The 17,701-nt window shown below is 40.1% G+C and overlaps 1 protein-coding gene across 21 annotated transcripts in view; it reads left to right on the top strand.

The window, feature by feature from the left end:
• The window catches only part of MAP7D2 (MAP7 domain containing 2), a 95,151-nt gene that overhangs the window by 70,881 nt on the left and 6,569 nt on the right, over positions 1-17,701 (top strand). For 8 of the 21 annotated variants that reach the window (XM_020789195.3, XM_078390433.1, XM_078390426.1 and 5 more), the window contains 9 exons: positions 3,069-3,191; positions 3,931-4,079; positions 4,903-5,030; positions 6,853-7,097; positions 8,835-8,961; positions 9,152-9,356; positions 11,196-11,300; positions 12,362-12,415; positions 15,675-15,753. In XM_020789195.3, the coding sequence (XP_020644854.3) occupies positions 3,069-3,191; positions 3,931-4,079; positions 4,903-5,030; positions 6,853-7,097; positions 8,835-8,961; positions 9,152-9,356; positions 11,196-11,300; positions 12,362-12,415; positions 15,675-15,753 (1,215 nt within the window). The remainder of the gene's footprint in view (positions 1-3,068; positions 3,192-3,930; positions 4,080-4,902; positions 5,031-6,852; positions 7,098-8,834; positions 8,962-9,151; positions 9,357-11,195; positions 11,301-12,361; positions 12,416-15,674; positions 15,754-17,701) is intronic. The other 13 variants (XM_078390425.1, XM_078390435.1, XM_078390431.1 and 10 more) reach the window with 3 other exon arrangements.

The following is a 17,701-nucleotide window of genomic DNA, read 5'->3' as shown; positions in this document are numbered from 1 at the left end:
TTTTAAGTTTGAGAGTCACTGCTATTTACATAAGGAAGCAGAGGAAGCAAGAGAGCAAATTGTTTGCTTGGATCTGTCTTGAACATGTTCTTCTGGCAGAACTTGTGGCCGTAATTCTCACATTTGCAGACAGTTTTATTGGGATCTTTTTTATATTTTATACTTTTGGCTATATTTTTTTAACTGCTCAGAGAGCTTTGGCTGTTGGGCTGTACAGAAATGTAAGTAAATAAATCAAACCAATTCCATGCCACCACAAAAGTAACACTCAGCAGTAGATTATGATGACTACTTAATTAAAATCAAGGACTTTAGAGAGAGAGAAAGTAGCTCTGTATTTACTTGTTACTGTTGATAGGTTGTGGGTTCTTTCCTACTGCCAGCTTAATGTGATTTGAGTCTAGAGTTGTGAAAGTTATTTTTTAATATTTCTTCAGTGCACAGTTGTGGTCCATTGATTTCTGTAAAACATTCAAAGTAGAAGCAATTTAAGTGGTGGCTTAGTAATAATCAGTGTGAAACTAGGGCCAGTGTGTGATAATTTTTTTAGGACCTGCTGGTTCTGGTATTTACCAGGAAATCATTGGATCAAACTATATTCTTATATACTATATTCCTACACCTATATTCCAGGTAACATGTCACTAGACCACTGGTTCTTAACCTTGGATTACTCAGGAGTTTTGGACTGCAACTCCCAGAAGCCTTCACCACCAACTGTGCTGGCTGGGGTTTCTGGGAGTTGTAGTTCAAAAACATCCGAGTAACAAAGGTTAAGAACCACTGCACTAGACAAAATAGTTTCATAAGTGCCAAAACCATCTGATTGTCACAGATGACCTCTTTTTTTTGCACCTCCCATAGTTCACAATTTAGCTTGCTGTGTTTTGTTACTCATCACAGAGGAGGTAAACATGGGCTTTATGATTGCTCAGGCACAAAGATTTGCTGAAATATGTCTCTGGAACACTAAAGTGATGTCACCTTCTCTCTGTAGTATGTAATTGGTCACATTGCTACCAAATTGCTCTTTCTTTCTTACCATGACCGATGCAAATTTGCCCTCATTGTCATAGTTCTTCGTGCTTCAGGAACTCATTGTTGCCAAGCAAACAGCCCAGAAGGACTCCATCACACAAAGAACAGTGTAGCTTAGGCTAGGACAAGTTGTCAGTGTAGGGGTGTTGCTGGTTAGTGCCATGGAGGTGGGAGGACTTAGAAACAAGATTCTAGCACAAACTTTGATATTTGCCATTATTCCCAAATTTTGAGCCATTTCAGACTTTCCAATGCATAAGGTTTATGAAGATACTACTATATCCTTCACAAACCAAACCCACAATCGAAAACTTCCCCGAAGTTCTTCCTCTCATCCATACACAGATGCTATCATATATAAGTCCAGAAATTTAAAATACAACCATGGCAGAATTAGCCTTTTTTTCTGCAAAAAGCCAACAAAATTCTTTTATCAGGATCCCACACAGTCAAGCCAAAAAGAGTCCAAACTACACCACGATCACCAGATTTCAGTCTCTCCAGCAGATCCCCTTATAATCCAACTGATATTCTTTCCATTAGTCCAAAGTCCAAAGAATCCATAAAAATAGACAAGGAATGGCAGATTAACATGCAGAAGATAATAATAGCAGGATTCCAGCAAATAAATGAATGTTTTAATCAAATAGAAAATCAGATGAAAGAGAGGTCATCAGATGCTAAACAGCAGTCAAGTAAAACTGTATTAACTCCAGAACAGCCCATATTGAGTAAGATATCAAGCAATATAGATGGGGTAAAGAGCTATCCAGTGATTTATTCAATTACTACAGTCAGAAAATGTGATACTGAAAATTGGATTGTTGTTTTGGATTCATTTTCCCCTTCCTAAAATTGGAAGAAAGCAAAGTCACTGAAACAAGAGGAGTTTATTGAGAAAGTATGGAATGAGACAGAAATGGATAATTATTTAGATGTGATTAATAACTGCCCAATTCAAAAGGAAATTGAAGGATGGGATTTATTACACAAATGGCTATGGCTCTCAGACAGTGCTGGAGTAACATAGATTTAAACTAAAATAAAGCTGTAAATGTATAGCTGAAGGGCAACCGAATTTAAAAAATAGCTGAAAGCAGATTTTTTTTTTTTTTTTGTAATATGACTTGATTGGATGATTGTGTATTTTGTGTTCTCCTATCCTCCCTAAACCTTTCCTTTTCCTTCCACTCCCTTTCACCTTTTGTATTCCCTATCCTATTCTTAGATAAATAAAAATATACCGTATATTAAAAAAGAAAAAAAAAAGATATTTGCTGCTGCCAGCTTACAAACTAGGCCATATGTTATTCTTGCCTTGTGGAACATGTACTGCAAATAACCACTCGGAAAATAATTCCTCAGCTATGATTTTGGGAACTGTAGTGAAAAATGTTTTTTTTCCAAGCTCTGCTCATGTTGAACACAAGTACACTTGATATATCCCAGTGGTTCCCAACCTTGGGTAACCTAGGTGTTTTGGACTACAACTCCCAGAAATCCTGGCCAGAATATCTGGTGGTGAAGGCTCCCGGGAACTGCAGTCCAAGAACACCTGGGTTACCCAAGATTGGGAATCACTGTTATATACTATCAGTCTAATTTATCCTTGCGCTGGTTCCCAACCTTGGGTAACCCAGGTGTTTTGGGACTGCAGTTCCCAGAAATCCTGGCCAGCACAGCTAGTGCTGAAGGCTCCTCTGAGTTTCAGTCCATGAATATCTGGGGAACCATTGCCAGTAACAGATAATTTGCCAGTTTCTGGATAATTATTAAGGAAACTAGTATTTCAATACTTGATTTCTTTATTGAATTAAATAAGATATACAGTGGCTTAGAACAGTCATAAAACAATTAAATACTTCCTTTGTAGAAAAAAAATCCAAAAACTTGAAATGCACAGAGATTTCTAGTTGGTACTTTTGGTTTATTTCCCCTGTGTTTCTTTTCTTTGTCCATTCATTATATTTATTTGCAAGTTTTAGAAGTATATTTTTTCTTAATGTTTTTCATTTGCTTCCATCCTTCAGCTCATCGCATGCACCTTAGTCCAATGGAAAATTTTATTATTTCTCGACTATTGACTCCCACACAAGCTTCTTTAGCCAGAAGCAGAAGTACATTAATGCTTTCTGAGCCATACAATGACCCAGGTAAACCTAATATCCTGAGGAATGTGTTAGGCTTGCTTAGAAAATGACTAAATACTTTCTTTGTAGCACAGAGATGTTTCTATCACTTGCAATATTGATCCCACACATGTGGGAACAGCTATTCTGTTCTGTCCAATTTTCATTTTAACATTTGCCTGATTCTCTTAGTACAGTATATACATGTGGTGAAAAGTAAAAAACAAAAAAGAAAGTTGTTTTCTAAAATAATCATTTGTAGCAAGGTTTTAAACTCATGTTTTCCAGGCATCTGAAAATTAATTCACAAAACACACTAGAAATTTAGAAACCAGTTTTACTACACCTTGTACATAACTGTGAAGAGCTAAACTTTATAAGTGGTGCCATGAGTGAATACTTCAAAATTATTTATAAACTAACAATAAAGCTACTGTACAAGTTAGACAAGTTTCTGAATCTGAAGTGCAATGAACTATTAACCTAAAATAATACTCCCTGAAAAACACGAATTTTAAATCTGTTAGGAGTGACCTGATGTTAAAAACATTGCTTAACTAAAACTCAAAAAGTTTAGTAAATGTCCTTACTGTATGTAATTACACGGTGCTTGTACAGAGGGAATATGTTCGTTATTATTATTGTGCCTTACTAGTGCTTGTGTTCTGTTGTTTCTAAAAAGACTGTGCTGTTTTTCTCCCCTCTCTTTACTTCTTTTGTCTGTGCTCACTATTGCTCTTGCTATTGTACTATAACTCTTTAGTATTCCATATCTGTCCTCGTGTAGCGCCAGCTAGCCCCCTCAAGTCCCCTTACAAGCCTTCCCCCACTCGAAGTATGGAGAAAAAGAAGGCAGCTTCTGCTTCCACCTCAGATGCAATGAAGGGAGCGACTGCAGCTGACGTGTCACAGGTGGGTTTGAAAGATGGCTGGATTGAGAGAGAAGTGCTGCTTGTATATTATATATGCTAGTGTATATTCTCTTTCTTAAGCCAAAAGTTAAGATGCTGCCTCACTCTCTTGCGTTCCACTCCCACTCCCCTCAAACCCTGGTGCTGACATTCCTGCCTCACCAAAAGTTTTTTAAACAGTGAGACTCACATTGGGGATCTTTGTATTGTCTGGAAGCTGGGCTGTTTTGGTTAGTTGTGTTTCTCGCATTGTGGTAGATTTCTGAAATGTGCAAAATGGTTAAAATTGGACACTGAGTAGGTGGACCAGATTTCCGATTCTCATACTACTTAAGTATATTTCTTGTAAGTTTCATGGTTGTTGTGAGTGAGTTTTAATTTAAAATACTCCATTATCCACTTTCTTCAAGAAACTTTTATAGAAAAAAAAACCTGACTTTTAAAAACCAGCTGCAGATGATTCAACTAAAAACATTAAGTTGTTTCTTCAGAAGTCCCTTTATTCTGGATAGCTCAATGGTTTAGGTATTTGGTTGCAGAGCAGTTCAATTCCTCACTATGCCTCTTTGATAGGGGGCGGACTCAGTGGTCCATAAGGCCCCTTCTTTATGAAACCTGTGTTGTGCATGTTCGGAAAGGGTGCATGTTCGGAAATGTATACACACATACGCAATAACCACATCCTGAGCAAACTCAACTGAAGTGCACCTGACCAAAGCCTGTTAAATATCTTGCAATGTTATATGCCATACTCTATGATAAATTTATTTGCCACTAACATAACATTTTAACAGATACTTAGTGATTCTTTTCCTTTTTTTAAGAATGAGAAGAAAAAGAAAGAAAAACGGCCCACGACACCTGGCACATCATCTGGTTTGGGATCTCCTCTCCGAAGATCTGATTCTCCTGCAACCCTGTCTAAACGATCAGCTTCACCAGCAACTCCTAAGTAAGAATATTTTGTGAATTTTCATTGGTCCTTCAAGAGAGATTCATTATATGTTAGAAAGGTGCAGGATTCATATATTGCTAGCTTCCTCTCTTGTCTTTATCTACCATGGGATATTGACATTTGCTTTCAACTTGGAGAGAGTGGGGAAGCCTATAGAAGCAATAAGCAGGAGACCCTTGCAGAAAGATAGTCCTGGTGGAATATCACTTGCATTCTGCACCAAACACTTGGTGTGTTTTACTTTTCATATTGTTCGATATGGTGAGCAGGAATGCAGGTGTTAGGCTGTTGTCTGGACCTTCTAAGGAACAAGGGAAATTGTTTATTGTTGCATCCCACGTTGCTTCCATGTTTTACCAAGGTTGAGGAGCTTGCAGACTAAAAGCAAAACAATTTAGTTTGTGGTTTAAGATGAGAGGTTACACGCCCCTGTTCAAAGCTGTGTGCTGTATGGCAGTGGTTCCCAACCTTAGGTCACCCTGGTGTTCTTGGATTGCAACTCCCAGAAACCCTGAACAGCATAGCTGGCAGTAAAGACTTCTGGAAATTGTAGTCCAAGAACACCTGGGATACTCAAGGTTGTGATCCAGTGATGTTGGGGAGAGGGAAGTGAGAAGTAGTTAAAAAGAGAAAAATCTCAAAATCAAAGTGTCCAACTACATACCTGCTACTTCAGAATATTTCCTAAACCAGTCTTCTCCATCATGGTGCCCTCCAGATGTGTTGGGCTGGAACTCCTACAGCTCACCTGAAATCAACATCACCAGTGAGCTGTGACATATAATCTAAGACATCTTGATGGAGCTAGATTGGGGAAGGTTGCCTTAAAGCAGGGATAGGAAACAGGGGTCGCATCTAATTTTGGTGGAATCTGGAAGGTGTGCTTCAGTTGTGAGACTAAGGGCATGGATAGGACCAAAGCAGGTTAAGCAGATCCAAATGTAAATCTTACTCCTGTGCTCTGGTGCAACAGCTTTCACGTGTGTGCAAAATCAACACAATCTGTAAGCTCCTGTTCCATGCAAAGCCTTTCCGGGCTTTAAATAGGGAAGGCCTGCTTAAATAGCCAAGTTTTTAACTGTTTTTTAAAAACACCCAGCGAGGGTGCCAGCCGAATTTCTGCTGGAAGGGCATTCCACAGCCAAGGGGCCACCGCCGAGAAGGCCCAGTTTCTAGTTTTTTCCTTCCGAGCCTCTCTCAGCGTCAGACCCCTCAGCTGTCCCTGCTGGCAATGACAGGCGATTTGGGTAGATCTGGGTGGGAGAAGATGGTCTGCCAAATATTGAGGTCCCAAACAGTTTAGGGTTTTATTTGAGATAAGCTTTAAAGAGCAGCAGTCTGCTTCTTCAGATGGACCACATTTTGTAATACATCTGCATTGATATGAACCTGGAGTATGTGTCATAGACAATTCTTTAACTATTTTCATGTGACCCTCCCAAACAAGGTGAAATGATTTCAGTGTATTTTCCTGAAAATATCCCAAACAAATTACCATTAATTCCAGTTTTCACAAATACTCTCTCTCTCTCTCTCTCTCTCTCTCTCTCTGTTTTTAAAACCAGGTTAATTTTATGCTAGCATGCGATCTGTCCAATTTAATTATTTTTATTTTGCCCTTTTATGGTCCTGTTTCTGTCTGAGAGCTGGCAGCTCTGCAAATGTAATCTTCATTTTGTGTTTCAATCGTAATTATTGTTTCATTCCTTACTTGATGTGAGAGGGAAGAAGAGCAGTCATCAAGGTTAAGATAAATTTGTGTGTGTCCTGGATTTTCTTCAAAGTACAGTGTTAAATTATTCATTTGAAATGTTTTTAGGACAATAACAAAGACCTATCCTCAGTCTCCTAAAACTCCTAAACAGTATCCAGCTTCTCCTGTCAAGCATCGCACCACTTCAAATCTCAATCAAGAAACACCCAAAAAAAGGGTAGAAAAACATAAAGATAACCAGAGGGAGAATACTAACCAGAAACCTCAAGCATCACCTGCTGAAGAGACTGTAACCCAGTCTACTGTGGAAAAGTCAGCGCTTTCTTCAGGGAAGACTGAAAGCAGTGAAGGTGTGTCTTTTTTTGGTTCTTTACTTCTGCGCAGTATTTTTTAAAATATCTGATGATAGAAATTGCAGCTTTAGCAATTTCATCCCTATAGCAAAGAAAATGAGCTGCCAATCCATACTGTGTTATTCACATAGAGTTTCTTTCCCAGTATTTTCTTTCTATAACTCATCACAGAGCTAGACTGCCCTGGAAAGACTCACTGCTAAGCAAAATAAGAGCCAAACATTGTTATTGTCTTGTCTCTTTATGCCGCTGCAGCACAACCTTCTCTAAATACAACATTGTACAGTGGTGCCTCGCACAACGAGTGCCTCACACAACGATAAATTCACATAATGATGGCTTTTCCTGAAAAATTTGCCGCCTCATACAACGATGTTTCCTATGGGGAATTTTCGCACAACGATGTCCCTTTTCGCTCCTGTAAAAGTGCCTTAAGCTGTTTGAAACCTGTTTTAAATGCTTGGCATCGATAGTCCAGCTTGTGAAACGTATGCAAACTTAATTTGGTGTTGTTCTGAGTCTTCGTTAATTTTTGGTGATTTTTTGTTTTCTCCATTGAAAGCCATTGGACGGTCCGTCCAATAGCTTTCAATGGAGAAAACAAAAAATCACCAAAAATTAACGAAGACTCAGAACAACACCAAATTAAGTTTGCATAGGTTTCAGGAGGTGGGCTAACGATTGCAAGCATTTAAAACACTTTTCAAACAGTTTAAGGCACTTTTACAGGAGTGAAAAGGGACTTCGCAAACCCATTCAAATGCATTGAGGGCTTCAATGCATTTCAATTGGGGAACCACGTTTCCCTCAACGATGTTTCCTATGGGGATTTTCGCTTAAGGATGGCAATCCATTCCAATTGGAACGGTTTAACCGGTTTTCAATGCATTCCTATGGGAAATGGTGTTTCACAGAACGATGTTTCACAGAACGTTTTTTTTTTTTTTTTTGGAACCAATTAACATTGTTGTGCGAGGTACCACTGTACCCTGCTTTATGAAAACAGTGTGAATTGTAAAGGTCTTAGTATTTGAAGGAAGGGGTGAGTAGGTAAAATGTGGCCCTCTACATGTTGTAAGATCACAGCTGTAATTACTGGCATGGCCAATAATAAGAAATGCTGTAGGTTGCAATCCAACAACATCCAGAGGTCTGCACTTTGCTCACCCCATCTTTAAAGCCTGAACTGTATACAGTATTACTGTATATGTAAAATAATGAATACAGTTCTAGCAGTGGCTACTTCTAAAGTTAAGAAGTAGCAAAGTTTGGAATACAGTGACAAAACTAAGCAAAGGGTCATCAGAAGAGGTAGCATAGACAGAGGAGTGGCAAAAGGCTTTTTCCTCTGCAACTTCTCTACAGAGTCTATTGCAGAATTGGCAAAGATGGCCCTCGAGATGTTGGATTGGATTCTCCCTAATCTCTCACTCTTGTCTTGCTGGCTAGGGCTTATGGGAGCTGTAGTCCAGTAACATCTGGAGGGTCATAGTTGCCTGTCCCACCTCTGGAACTTTGCAGAATAGGAGAAACAACAGTAAGCACCTCTCTCTCATTTTTAGTGCCAAATCATCCCTTTTGAGTAGTTTTCAACAGAAGAGTTGGGCATACATGTAACTCCTTCTGAAGTTGTGTTGCCTGGAAGAAGAAACATTCAGGGTCTTACTGAATGCACTTGTCCTTAAGATTCCTGTCAACTTTGTCCAATAATGTAATCATAATAAATTTCATTAGGGAAATCTGCAGCAGGAACGACTGATGCTGAGGAAGCTACAAGAATTCTAGCAGAGAAGAGACGTCAGGCTCGTCTCCAGAAAGAACAGGAGGAAAAAGAAAGACAGGAGAGAGAAGAACGTGAAAGGTACTCCACATTCCCCATTAATAACAGTGTACTCTTAGATTGGTCATCATGAAGATTCACCTTCTGTCAGATGCAGACTAACTGTGTTTCATATCCATAAGTATTTTTAAACTCTGGTCCATTCTTGTGCATGTACTGGATCACCGTATTTGGGAACATATAAAAAAGAAATTCTCTTTTGTCTTTGAAGGCTAGAGAGAGAGGAGCTGAAAAGAAAGGCAGAAGAAGAGAGGGCTCGGATAGAGGAGGAGACCCGTAAAAAAGAGGAAAAAAGACAGCGTGAAGAGGAAGAAGCTAGGAAAAGAGCAGAAGAGGAGGCTAAAAGAAGAGCTGAAGAAGAATGTATGCTAAGGAACGAGCAAGAAAAGAAACTGCAAGCTATGATTGAATCACAAGTATGTCCTTTTGGAAGCACAAAACCATACATCATTCAGAAGCGTTCTGGTTGTGCACCTTTTCTTAAGATGCAGCCTAATCCCCTAGAATAATGTATACTTTTATGAAAAAGCAGCAACTATAGAGATGCCGCTGTAGTGCCTATTTCATCTTTAGATTCCTTCTTTCTTAGATAAACTTACAGATCTGGCTTGTACTAAGTGGACCATTTGTTCATCTAAACTAGTACTGTCCATCAAGAGTATTGTGCGTAAAACTTTCCAAGCCCTGCCACCTATGGCAATTTTTTTGAGAGGTACTGAAGATCAAGGGTAGTATCCCCTCGGGTTTTACCATACCCAGAGCTGAAGCTGCACTAGCAGCTGAGGTGTTCGTTGTGCCATGGGCCTGAACCTGGCATCTTGCCAGATATTCATGGCCACTTCCATGGCTTTGCCTCCGCATGTGATAGAATCCAAAAGGATACTGGCCTAAATCTTGGGCTGCCTGGTCTGGAAAGAGTATTCTTTACCACTGAGCTGAAGTGCAACATTATTAAACTGACACCATATTGTATAGAAGGCATTAAAGTTCTACTGCCTATGTTTAATGCCTTTGGTGTACATGCTGAAATGTTACCCATGTAACATTACTTTAACTTCTTTGGTTTAGCATGCTTGTTGGCTCAAATTGACTGATAGGATGGAACATCAATGCTGTTTATATAAGGTTTACATTCTGTTCCTGCATGCATCCAGCGGGTCATAGAGGAACAGGCACTCCTCACTTAACGATAGTGAGGAGCTTAAAGGCAGAAGCAGGCAGGAACTAGCCGGAAGAGCAGGAGCATTGCTGCCGGCTTGGTGAAAAAAACAAATAAAAGCTTCTGTATTACTCCTGGCTTCTTTGAGCTCCAGCATTGGTTCTGCCTGGTTTGGCGGCAGAATGAAACAAAGACTGAGAAAGGGGATTCCCAGCACTGGAGAACTGGTTGTAAGCCTGAGTGGTTGTAAAAACAGGTAGGCTGTGAAGGGAAGAGTGCCTGTTGTTCAATGGCTCAGCCCATACTTTACTTACTCCGTGTCCCAGGTTCAGTCTCTGGCAGCCCAGGTAGGGCTGTGAAAAAACCTGCAGAGTTGGTGCCAGGGAGCTAGATGGGCCAGTGTGCATTTGGCAGCTTCCTGTGTTCTTTCGTTGCCATATCTGTGAGAATTGGTGGCACTTCTGCCGTGACTTCTACACAATCTAGCAGACCCACATGGGGAAAATGAGCTGACTACAGTGGGGTCTTGACTTGAGAACTTAATCCGTATTGGAAGGCGGTTCTCAAGTCAAAAAGTCTGTAAGTCAAGTCTCCATTGACCTACAGTGCATTGAAAACAGATTAATCCTGTAACAGGTCGTTTTTGTTCCATTTTGGTTTTTTTCTGGTCTGTAAGTCAATTCTCAGGCTGCAAGTCAAACCTAAATTTTGCGGCCAGAGAAGTCTGTAACTCAAAAAGTCTGTAAGTCAAGCCGTCTGTAAGTCAAGGGTCCACTGTAAGTCGCTCAGTACTGGTGTTCACAACTATCTCCTCCTCTCCCAAGTCCACAGAAACTGCTAGCAGAAAGTTTGAACCATGTTTCAGGTGTACAGAATAAGGCTGTCCGCTTATACCCTCTGGAGTCTGATAATTTGCCTGTGGACAATAACTAAAAGTCTTCTCTGACTGTGCCTAGCTTTGAAAAGGGAAGCTTTTTAAATATATGGTGTCTGTGTATGTTTGTGCATATGTGTGTCTGTGTTGGTGAGAGAGAGAGAGAGAGAGAGAGCATGAGAGGTTAAACAGGTAAGTTCTGTGTTACTTATGTTTAATCAGAAAGAAGCAGCAGAAGCAAAGGCCCGGGAGGCGGCTGAACATCTACGACTAGAAAGAGAACAAATTATGCAGCAGATTGAGCAGGAAAGACTGGAGCGAAAGAAGGTAGAAAGTTTGTTCATATCAAGTTCTGAAGGTATTTTTTACTTCTGTTTATTTCCATGAATACAGGAAACCTGTCTCTGAGCAAACAATCCCTAGACAAGAAAAGACCTGGACTATCTAGCTCAACTTGTTGTGATGAACTCCGTTCACAGCGATTGGCAGTTTTGTATTTATCTCCAAAATTCTGTAATAAGTGGTAGCATGGTGCTTGGGTTCATCCTATTAATTTGTGACTTCATCATATATCATGATTAGTAGAACTGTAATATTCCTGGATAGCTCAGTGAGTTGCGTATCTGGCTGTGGAGCTAGAGGTAAGGAGTTCAATTCCCAGAAGAGCTACCCAGTGTGCCTTGGGAAAGCACAGCCCTAGGATGCCCCCAGAAGAAGGTGATGGTGAACCACTTATGACTATGTTCTGCCTAGAAAACCCTGAAAAGTGTTTCCATAAGTCAAAGTTGACTTGACAGCACAGAATTATTATTAATATACCTGGACAGTCTAAAATAAAAACAAAGTTATAGAAAATTAGTTGTGTGATAACCACATCTAACATGATGCTCAACTTACTTACTTGCAGTCCACATTTCCTCTGATGAGATCAAAGTAGTATAAATGGTTCTTCTCTTCTCTACTTTATTCTCATAAGAACTCTGTGAGGTTGAGAGTATGTGAATTGTGACTTCTGACCCAGTGAGTTTCATGGCTGAGTAGGGATTCCTAATCCAAAACTCTGATGACTACACCAAACTAGCTAGTGAGAATTCACTGCATGATCTCCTCCATTAAATTAAAACTAAAAGGAGTATCCCATTAGAAGATACTAAAAGTGATGATCCAGGCCTACAGTGTGATGACTGCAACTTTAATTTACATGGCTGCACAGTGGGGGTTTTTCCACCTTATTCTAGATTTGGCATGTTTATAGAACAATTTGCGTTCAATAAAGATTTGTAAAAAGGGGAGATATTTCTTCTCTACTGTGTATTATTGCAGTTTCAGTTACACTTCTAGGGAACCAAGGCAAAAACTAGTAAATACGACTTTTTTTCCTACTACAGAGAATAGATGAAATAATGAAAAGGACAAGAAAAAGCGAGACACTGGAGGTCAAGGTAAGGAGAAGAAGATATGCAGAATTTTATTGTTTAATTTACACTTTATCCAGTTCTCCCAGAAATTTCTTAGCTGCAGTATAACTGAATATCCAATCTTAGCCTTCCTGGAAGGGTCATAACTCACTCGTCTATGTCCCATGTTTGTGACATATCAAACCAAATGTATGTGAATATGGGCAATGTAACAGCAAAAAACAACAGAATTATGCATCTGTCAAGCCTTTCCTTTCCCCTACTAAATAGAGCAGGTGGAAATCACAGTCCAGCACTATCTAGTGAGCATAGTTGCCTGTTCTTACTTGCAAGACTAGAGGCAAAAATTTATTTTCTTTGCCTTCTACCTCAGGGCCAGAACATATAATGACACACAATAGCTTCTACTCTTCTGGGTGGGAAAACATCTGGTGGATGATGTTGAATAGCCAAACTGCAAGACTGGAAAAAGTCAGTTTTCTTGCCTTTTTGCTTTTCAGCTCTCAACTTCAGCCTCTCAATCTGATTTTCTATAGGTTAGGGAGTGGAGGGGGAGCTGCATGTAATATATAGAAGATCTTTAAATTGCCTCCTACAAGGGGGTGCTGATAAGTATTGAGCTTTCCCAGAAAAAATTGAGCTAGGAAGCTGTAACTGCCACACTACTCTACATATTCCCCCAGGAAGTCAATGCACTTGTGACATCTGTCCTGCAGTCCCTGCAAATAAAATTATTCTGACTGCTGGTGTAACCACTCATTTGCAGCATTAGTTGCCTCCAGAACACTCCCAAATCGTTGTCCCTTTAGGTGCTTTTTGAGTTTGGGGGACAGATAATAGTCAGAAGGAGCCAGGTTGGGAGAATAAGGTGGATGGGACATCACTTCAAAGCCTGACATTGTTTCACCTGCAGTGTGTGACGAGGTGTTGTCATGCAACAGGATGACACCTTTGGAGAGCTTTCCTCAATGTTTTTCCTTGATGTTTTGCCTCAACTTCGTCAATAAAGCACAGTAATATTTTGCATTGGTGGTTGAACCCTGTTGGAGGTAGTCCACCAGCAGAACTCCCTTCTTATGCCAAAAAAAAACTGTTGCCATTTGCTTCTGTACCAACCTTTGCACTCGAAACTTCTTTTGGCCTGGGGGAACCACTGTGCCTCCATTCCTTAGACTGTTCCTTTGTCTCAGAATCATAACAGTAGATCCATGTCTCGTCACCATTTACCAGTTTGCCCAGGAAATCTGACTCATTTCTTGCAAAATGTTCCAAAACAGCCACTGATGACTTCACACGTTTCCTCTTTTGTTTGGTTGTCCCAAGTTTGGGGATCCACTTTGCTGCCAGCTTTCTCATTTCCAAGTCGTTGTGGATAACAGCACCAACTCTCTCATGTGATATTCTCAGATATATAGCAATAGTTTTGGCTGATGTTCGGTGATCCTCCATGATCATGTCATGGATGGCTTTCACATTTGCAGGCACAGAGACAGAAACAGGCCTTCCACTGGGTTTCTCACTTTCAACACCGAAATGGCCAATTTTAAAATCGACAACCCAACATTTAACTATTGCATATGAAGGGCCACTGTCACCCAGTTTGTGACATTTCATCATGGATGTGCTTTGCACCTTTCCCTTGGAGAAACAGGAACTTGATTATGGTCCTATGCTCTTCCACATTGAACTTTTCTAGAGGTGCTGCTGTGTTCACTTTGGACCTGAACATGAAAGACAAGTTAAAATCATAGGTAGTTGATTTTTTCACCGTTGAATACAGACAAATTGGCCAATACACCCGCAATTTATGGCTTCCTAGCTCAGTTTTTTTCTGGGAAAGGCTCAATACTTATCAGCACCCCCTCGTATTACTATTTTCTTAAGATTCTGATGGTTTGATGTGGAGATTTTTCTAGCAATGCTAACACTCAAATAGATAAAAGGCAAGCAAATATAAAATGATATTAAGTGTTGCAAAGCAAAAAAGTTATACTTCATTCAACCAAATAATTTTACTGCATTTCCCAAATGTTTATAGGGAAAGAAGTGTTTAGTCTTTAAGATATTCCAGGACTCTTTTGTTTGCTGTAAAACAAGAATGCACATCATATGGACTGGTTGATACAGTGGTGCCTCGCAGGACGAGCGCCCCATTTAATGCCGAAATCGCATTACGATGAACTTTTTGCAATCGCAAAAACCAATCGCTTTACGATGGTTTAAATGAGGGAATTTCACTTTGCGATGATCGGTTCCCTGCTTCGGGAACCGATTCTCGCAAAATGACGATTTTCGGCCAGCTGACCAGCGGTTTCAAAATGGCCACTGGGTAAAAAAAAAAATGGCTCCCCGCTGTTTTCTGGGACGGATTCCTCGCTGCACGGGCAACGAAAATGGTCACGATATGGAGGATCATCGCTGGATGGTGAGTTTCAAGCCCAGGAACGCATTAATTGGGTTTTAATGTGTTTCTATGCACTTTTTTATTTCGCATTACAACGTTTTCGTTCTACAGTGATTTTGCTGGAATGAATTAACGTTATAATGCGAGGCACCACTGTATTTGTAAGGTCTGTGTAATCCTTCTAAGGATAAATGGCAAGGTGAGGGTCTCAACTGGGTCCATTAACTATTGTTTCTGCAGCTGTCTGCCCAAAGGACTTGAGGAAACAATAAGGAAAGAATTTAGCTGTTTTAAATCTCCATTCTTGCCACATGTTCTCTAAAATGATTTTTCCTACTTTAAAAAGCCAAAACCCCAGCTCAAATCACCCTGATGAATCATGAGGGTTAAAAGGCAGTCTAGTACCGGATGTGAGGAAGGCACCAGGCTGGGTAAAGCTCAGGATGCTAGTATTGAAATAAACAATTAGGCAACATTCTAAATGGGACAGTGTGGGGAAAAAGACTGGTCCTTAGCTTCCAAAATTGGTGTCAATGACAGTCACAGAGAGATGAGAGAGGCTTGCACCTTTGCCACCAGGTAACAACCCTGAAATCTCAGCCGACAGCGGGTTAAAATGTAAACTTCCCCAGGAGCAGGAGAAGGAGACAGGGTGTGGGCTTGTACAACATCTAGGATATATATATTCATGTGAACTGAAAATGTGATACACCTCTGTATACAGAGAATATCATAAGAAGTAGATGCTTGTATTACTACGTACATGCTACATCAAAACTCAAGCAGCAGGAAAAGATAGTAAGGTTTAAATGCTTTTTAGTTTAGCGGCTTCTTTGCAAATATTTATGTCTGATGAATTGTATGTGTTTCATCATACAGAAAGAAGACACCAAAGCAGATGTGCCATCAACTCTAAATATGGACAGCCAGCCAAAACCATTTGACATCAGTCAAGCAGGTAAAAGAAAATGTTGGTTTCATACTTTTGGTGTTTGTAATCTACAGTTATATCCTTATGAATCCTATGATTGTTATAATATCTGCTGTTATATTCAGGAATATGATTATTCATTTTCAGGATAGTATTCTAGCAGTATCTTCTCAGTTTGGGCTGTTGACTATCTCTGCTCTGCTGTTGTAAAAGTGGAAGCAGAACTGAATTTGCAAAATGACCAGATCTTCACACAACACAGAGCAAATGCTTTACTTGCAGAGGGTCTTAGATTCCATCTCTGACACTTCCAGGTGGGGCTGAGAAAGGCTATATCTGAAAATCTGAAAGCTGCTACAATATAGTACAGATCATACTGAGGCTATGTGGGCCAGTGATCTTACTCAGTTTAACACAATTTCATGCACACTGAAATAAATGGTTCAACAATGTGATAAAAGCAAGAGGGACAGTGGGAAATCCAAGGCATTTCTCCTGAACTTTGAGAACCTTCTACCTACCACCATAACTTACATAAGCAGGGCAAGCACGAAGGCATACATCTGTCACTTTCACACACAATAAATTGCTGTCAATCATTGTTTTTCTCCCATGTGCCAGTTTTTAGGAGCAGTTATTCCCCTATCAGGTTCACCTGCTAGATGGAGAAAGATCAGGGGAAACTAGGTATGAAAATAATTGGACAAGGAGAGGTAAATAATCAGATAAAAAAAATCTGGCTGCTGCCTTTAGTTTGTGTGGCTGAAATCCTGCTGCATGTCGTAGTCAGTCACAACTGGAATAAACAATGAATCAATGGAACTTACAGAAATGTTGACTCACTCACTCTCCACTGATTCAGTGGTCCTACTCTGGTTGCAACTTACTATATGAAGCAACAGAATTTCAGTCAATATCTACATATTCCTGCTGTCCGTTGATGGATAAACTTTTCATGAACCTATGAGGAATGTAAAATATGTTCCAAGGCTCTTTGGTAGCACACATTTGACATTCTGGCCCAAAACTGTTTCTTGTGCCTGTTTGAACCTTTTGGTAACCTACTCCGATGTACCTTTTAATACTATTTCAATTTCTGCAGCCTGATGATGTGGACAGATCCCTTGGAGAGGTGAAGGCTAACAAATATCTGTTGGGTCCTTCCTCTTCCTCCGTATAAAAGCTGCCAGAAAGGGACTGGTCAAGTGGGTAGGAGGAGTGGTGAATACCTCCTTGAAATAAGTAAGGATCCCAGCATGCTTAAAGGAGGCTACAGTAAGACATTGCTGAAAAAACCTTCCTTGTATCCCATGATACTGAATAATTACTGACCAGCCTTTAATATTCCATTCTTGGGCAAGGTGCAAGAACAGGTCATGGCTTCTCAGCTTCAGGGGTTCCTTGATTAGATAGATTATCTAAGTCCATTTCAATCTGACTTCAAGCCTGGCTATGAGACTGTCATGAGTTCAGCCAAATGTTAATCGTATTGTTATTTCTTCAAATCAAACCTTTAGAATCAAGTTCGTCATTATTTTTAGATGATGAAAGACTGTTTTTTCCACGCCCCCCCCCATTCTTCCCTTTTTCTCCTTTTCCCCCTTCCCCCTTCAAAAAGTGCACAGCGTGCTCTAATAAGATCCTGCTAACAGACGGCCATAATATTTGCCTGTTCTGTTTGGGGGAATCACATCAGACCTTTTCTTGCCAAATTTGTAAAAAATGTACCAAACAGGCGTTGAAGCTGAGAAACAACATCTGAAATCCTTTCTCTGGCAAAAATCCCTTCAGCCCTCACAAACTATGGATGCGCCTTCTAATACAGAGCCTCCAAATCAATCTCCAGCACCGGTTATTGCATTTCCAACTGCTTCCAAGAGTTCTCAGAGATCTAAGCACATATCTAAACCATCATCCTCTAATAAATCTACTTCAGTACCAAAGTCCACTTCAGTATCAGACCAATCTAAATCAA

The sequence above is a fragment of the Pogona vitticeps genome, chromosome 3 (genome assembly GCF_051106095.1).
Source record: "Pogona vitticeps strain Pit_001003342236 chromosome 3, PviZW2.1, whole genome shotgun sequence".
Classification (NCBI taxonomy): domain Eukaryota; kingdom Metazoa; phylum Chordata; class Lepidosauria; order Squamata; family Agamidae; genus Pogona; species Pogona vitticeps.
This window is presented reverse-complemented; position numbering and strand designations above follow the sequence as displayed.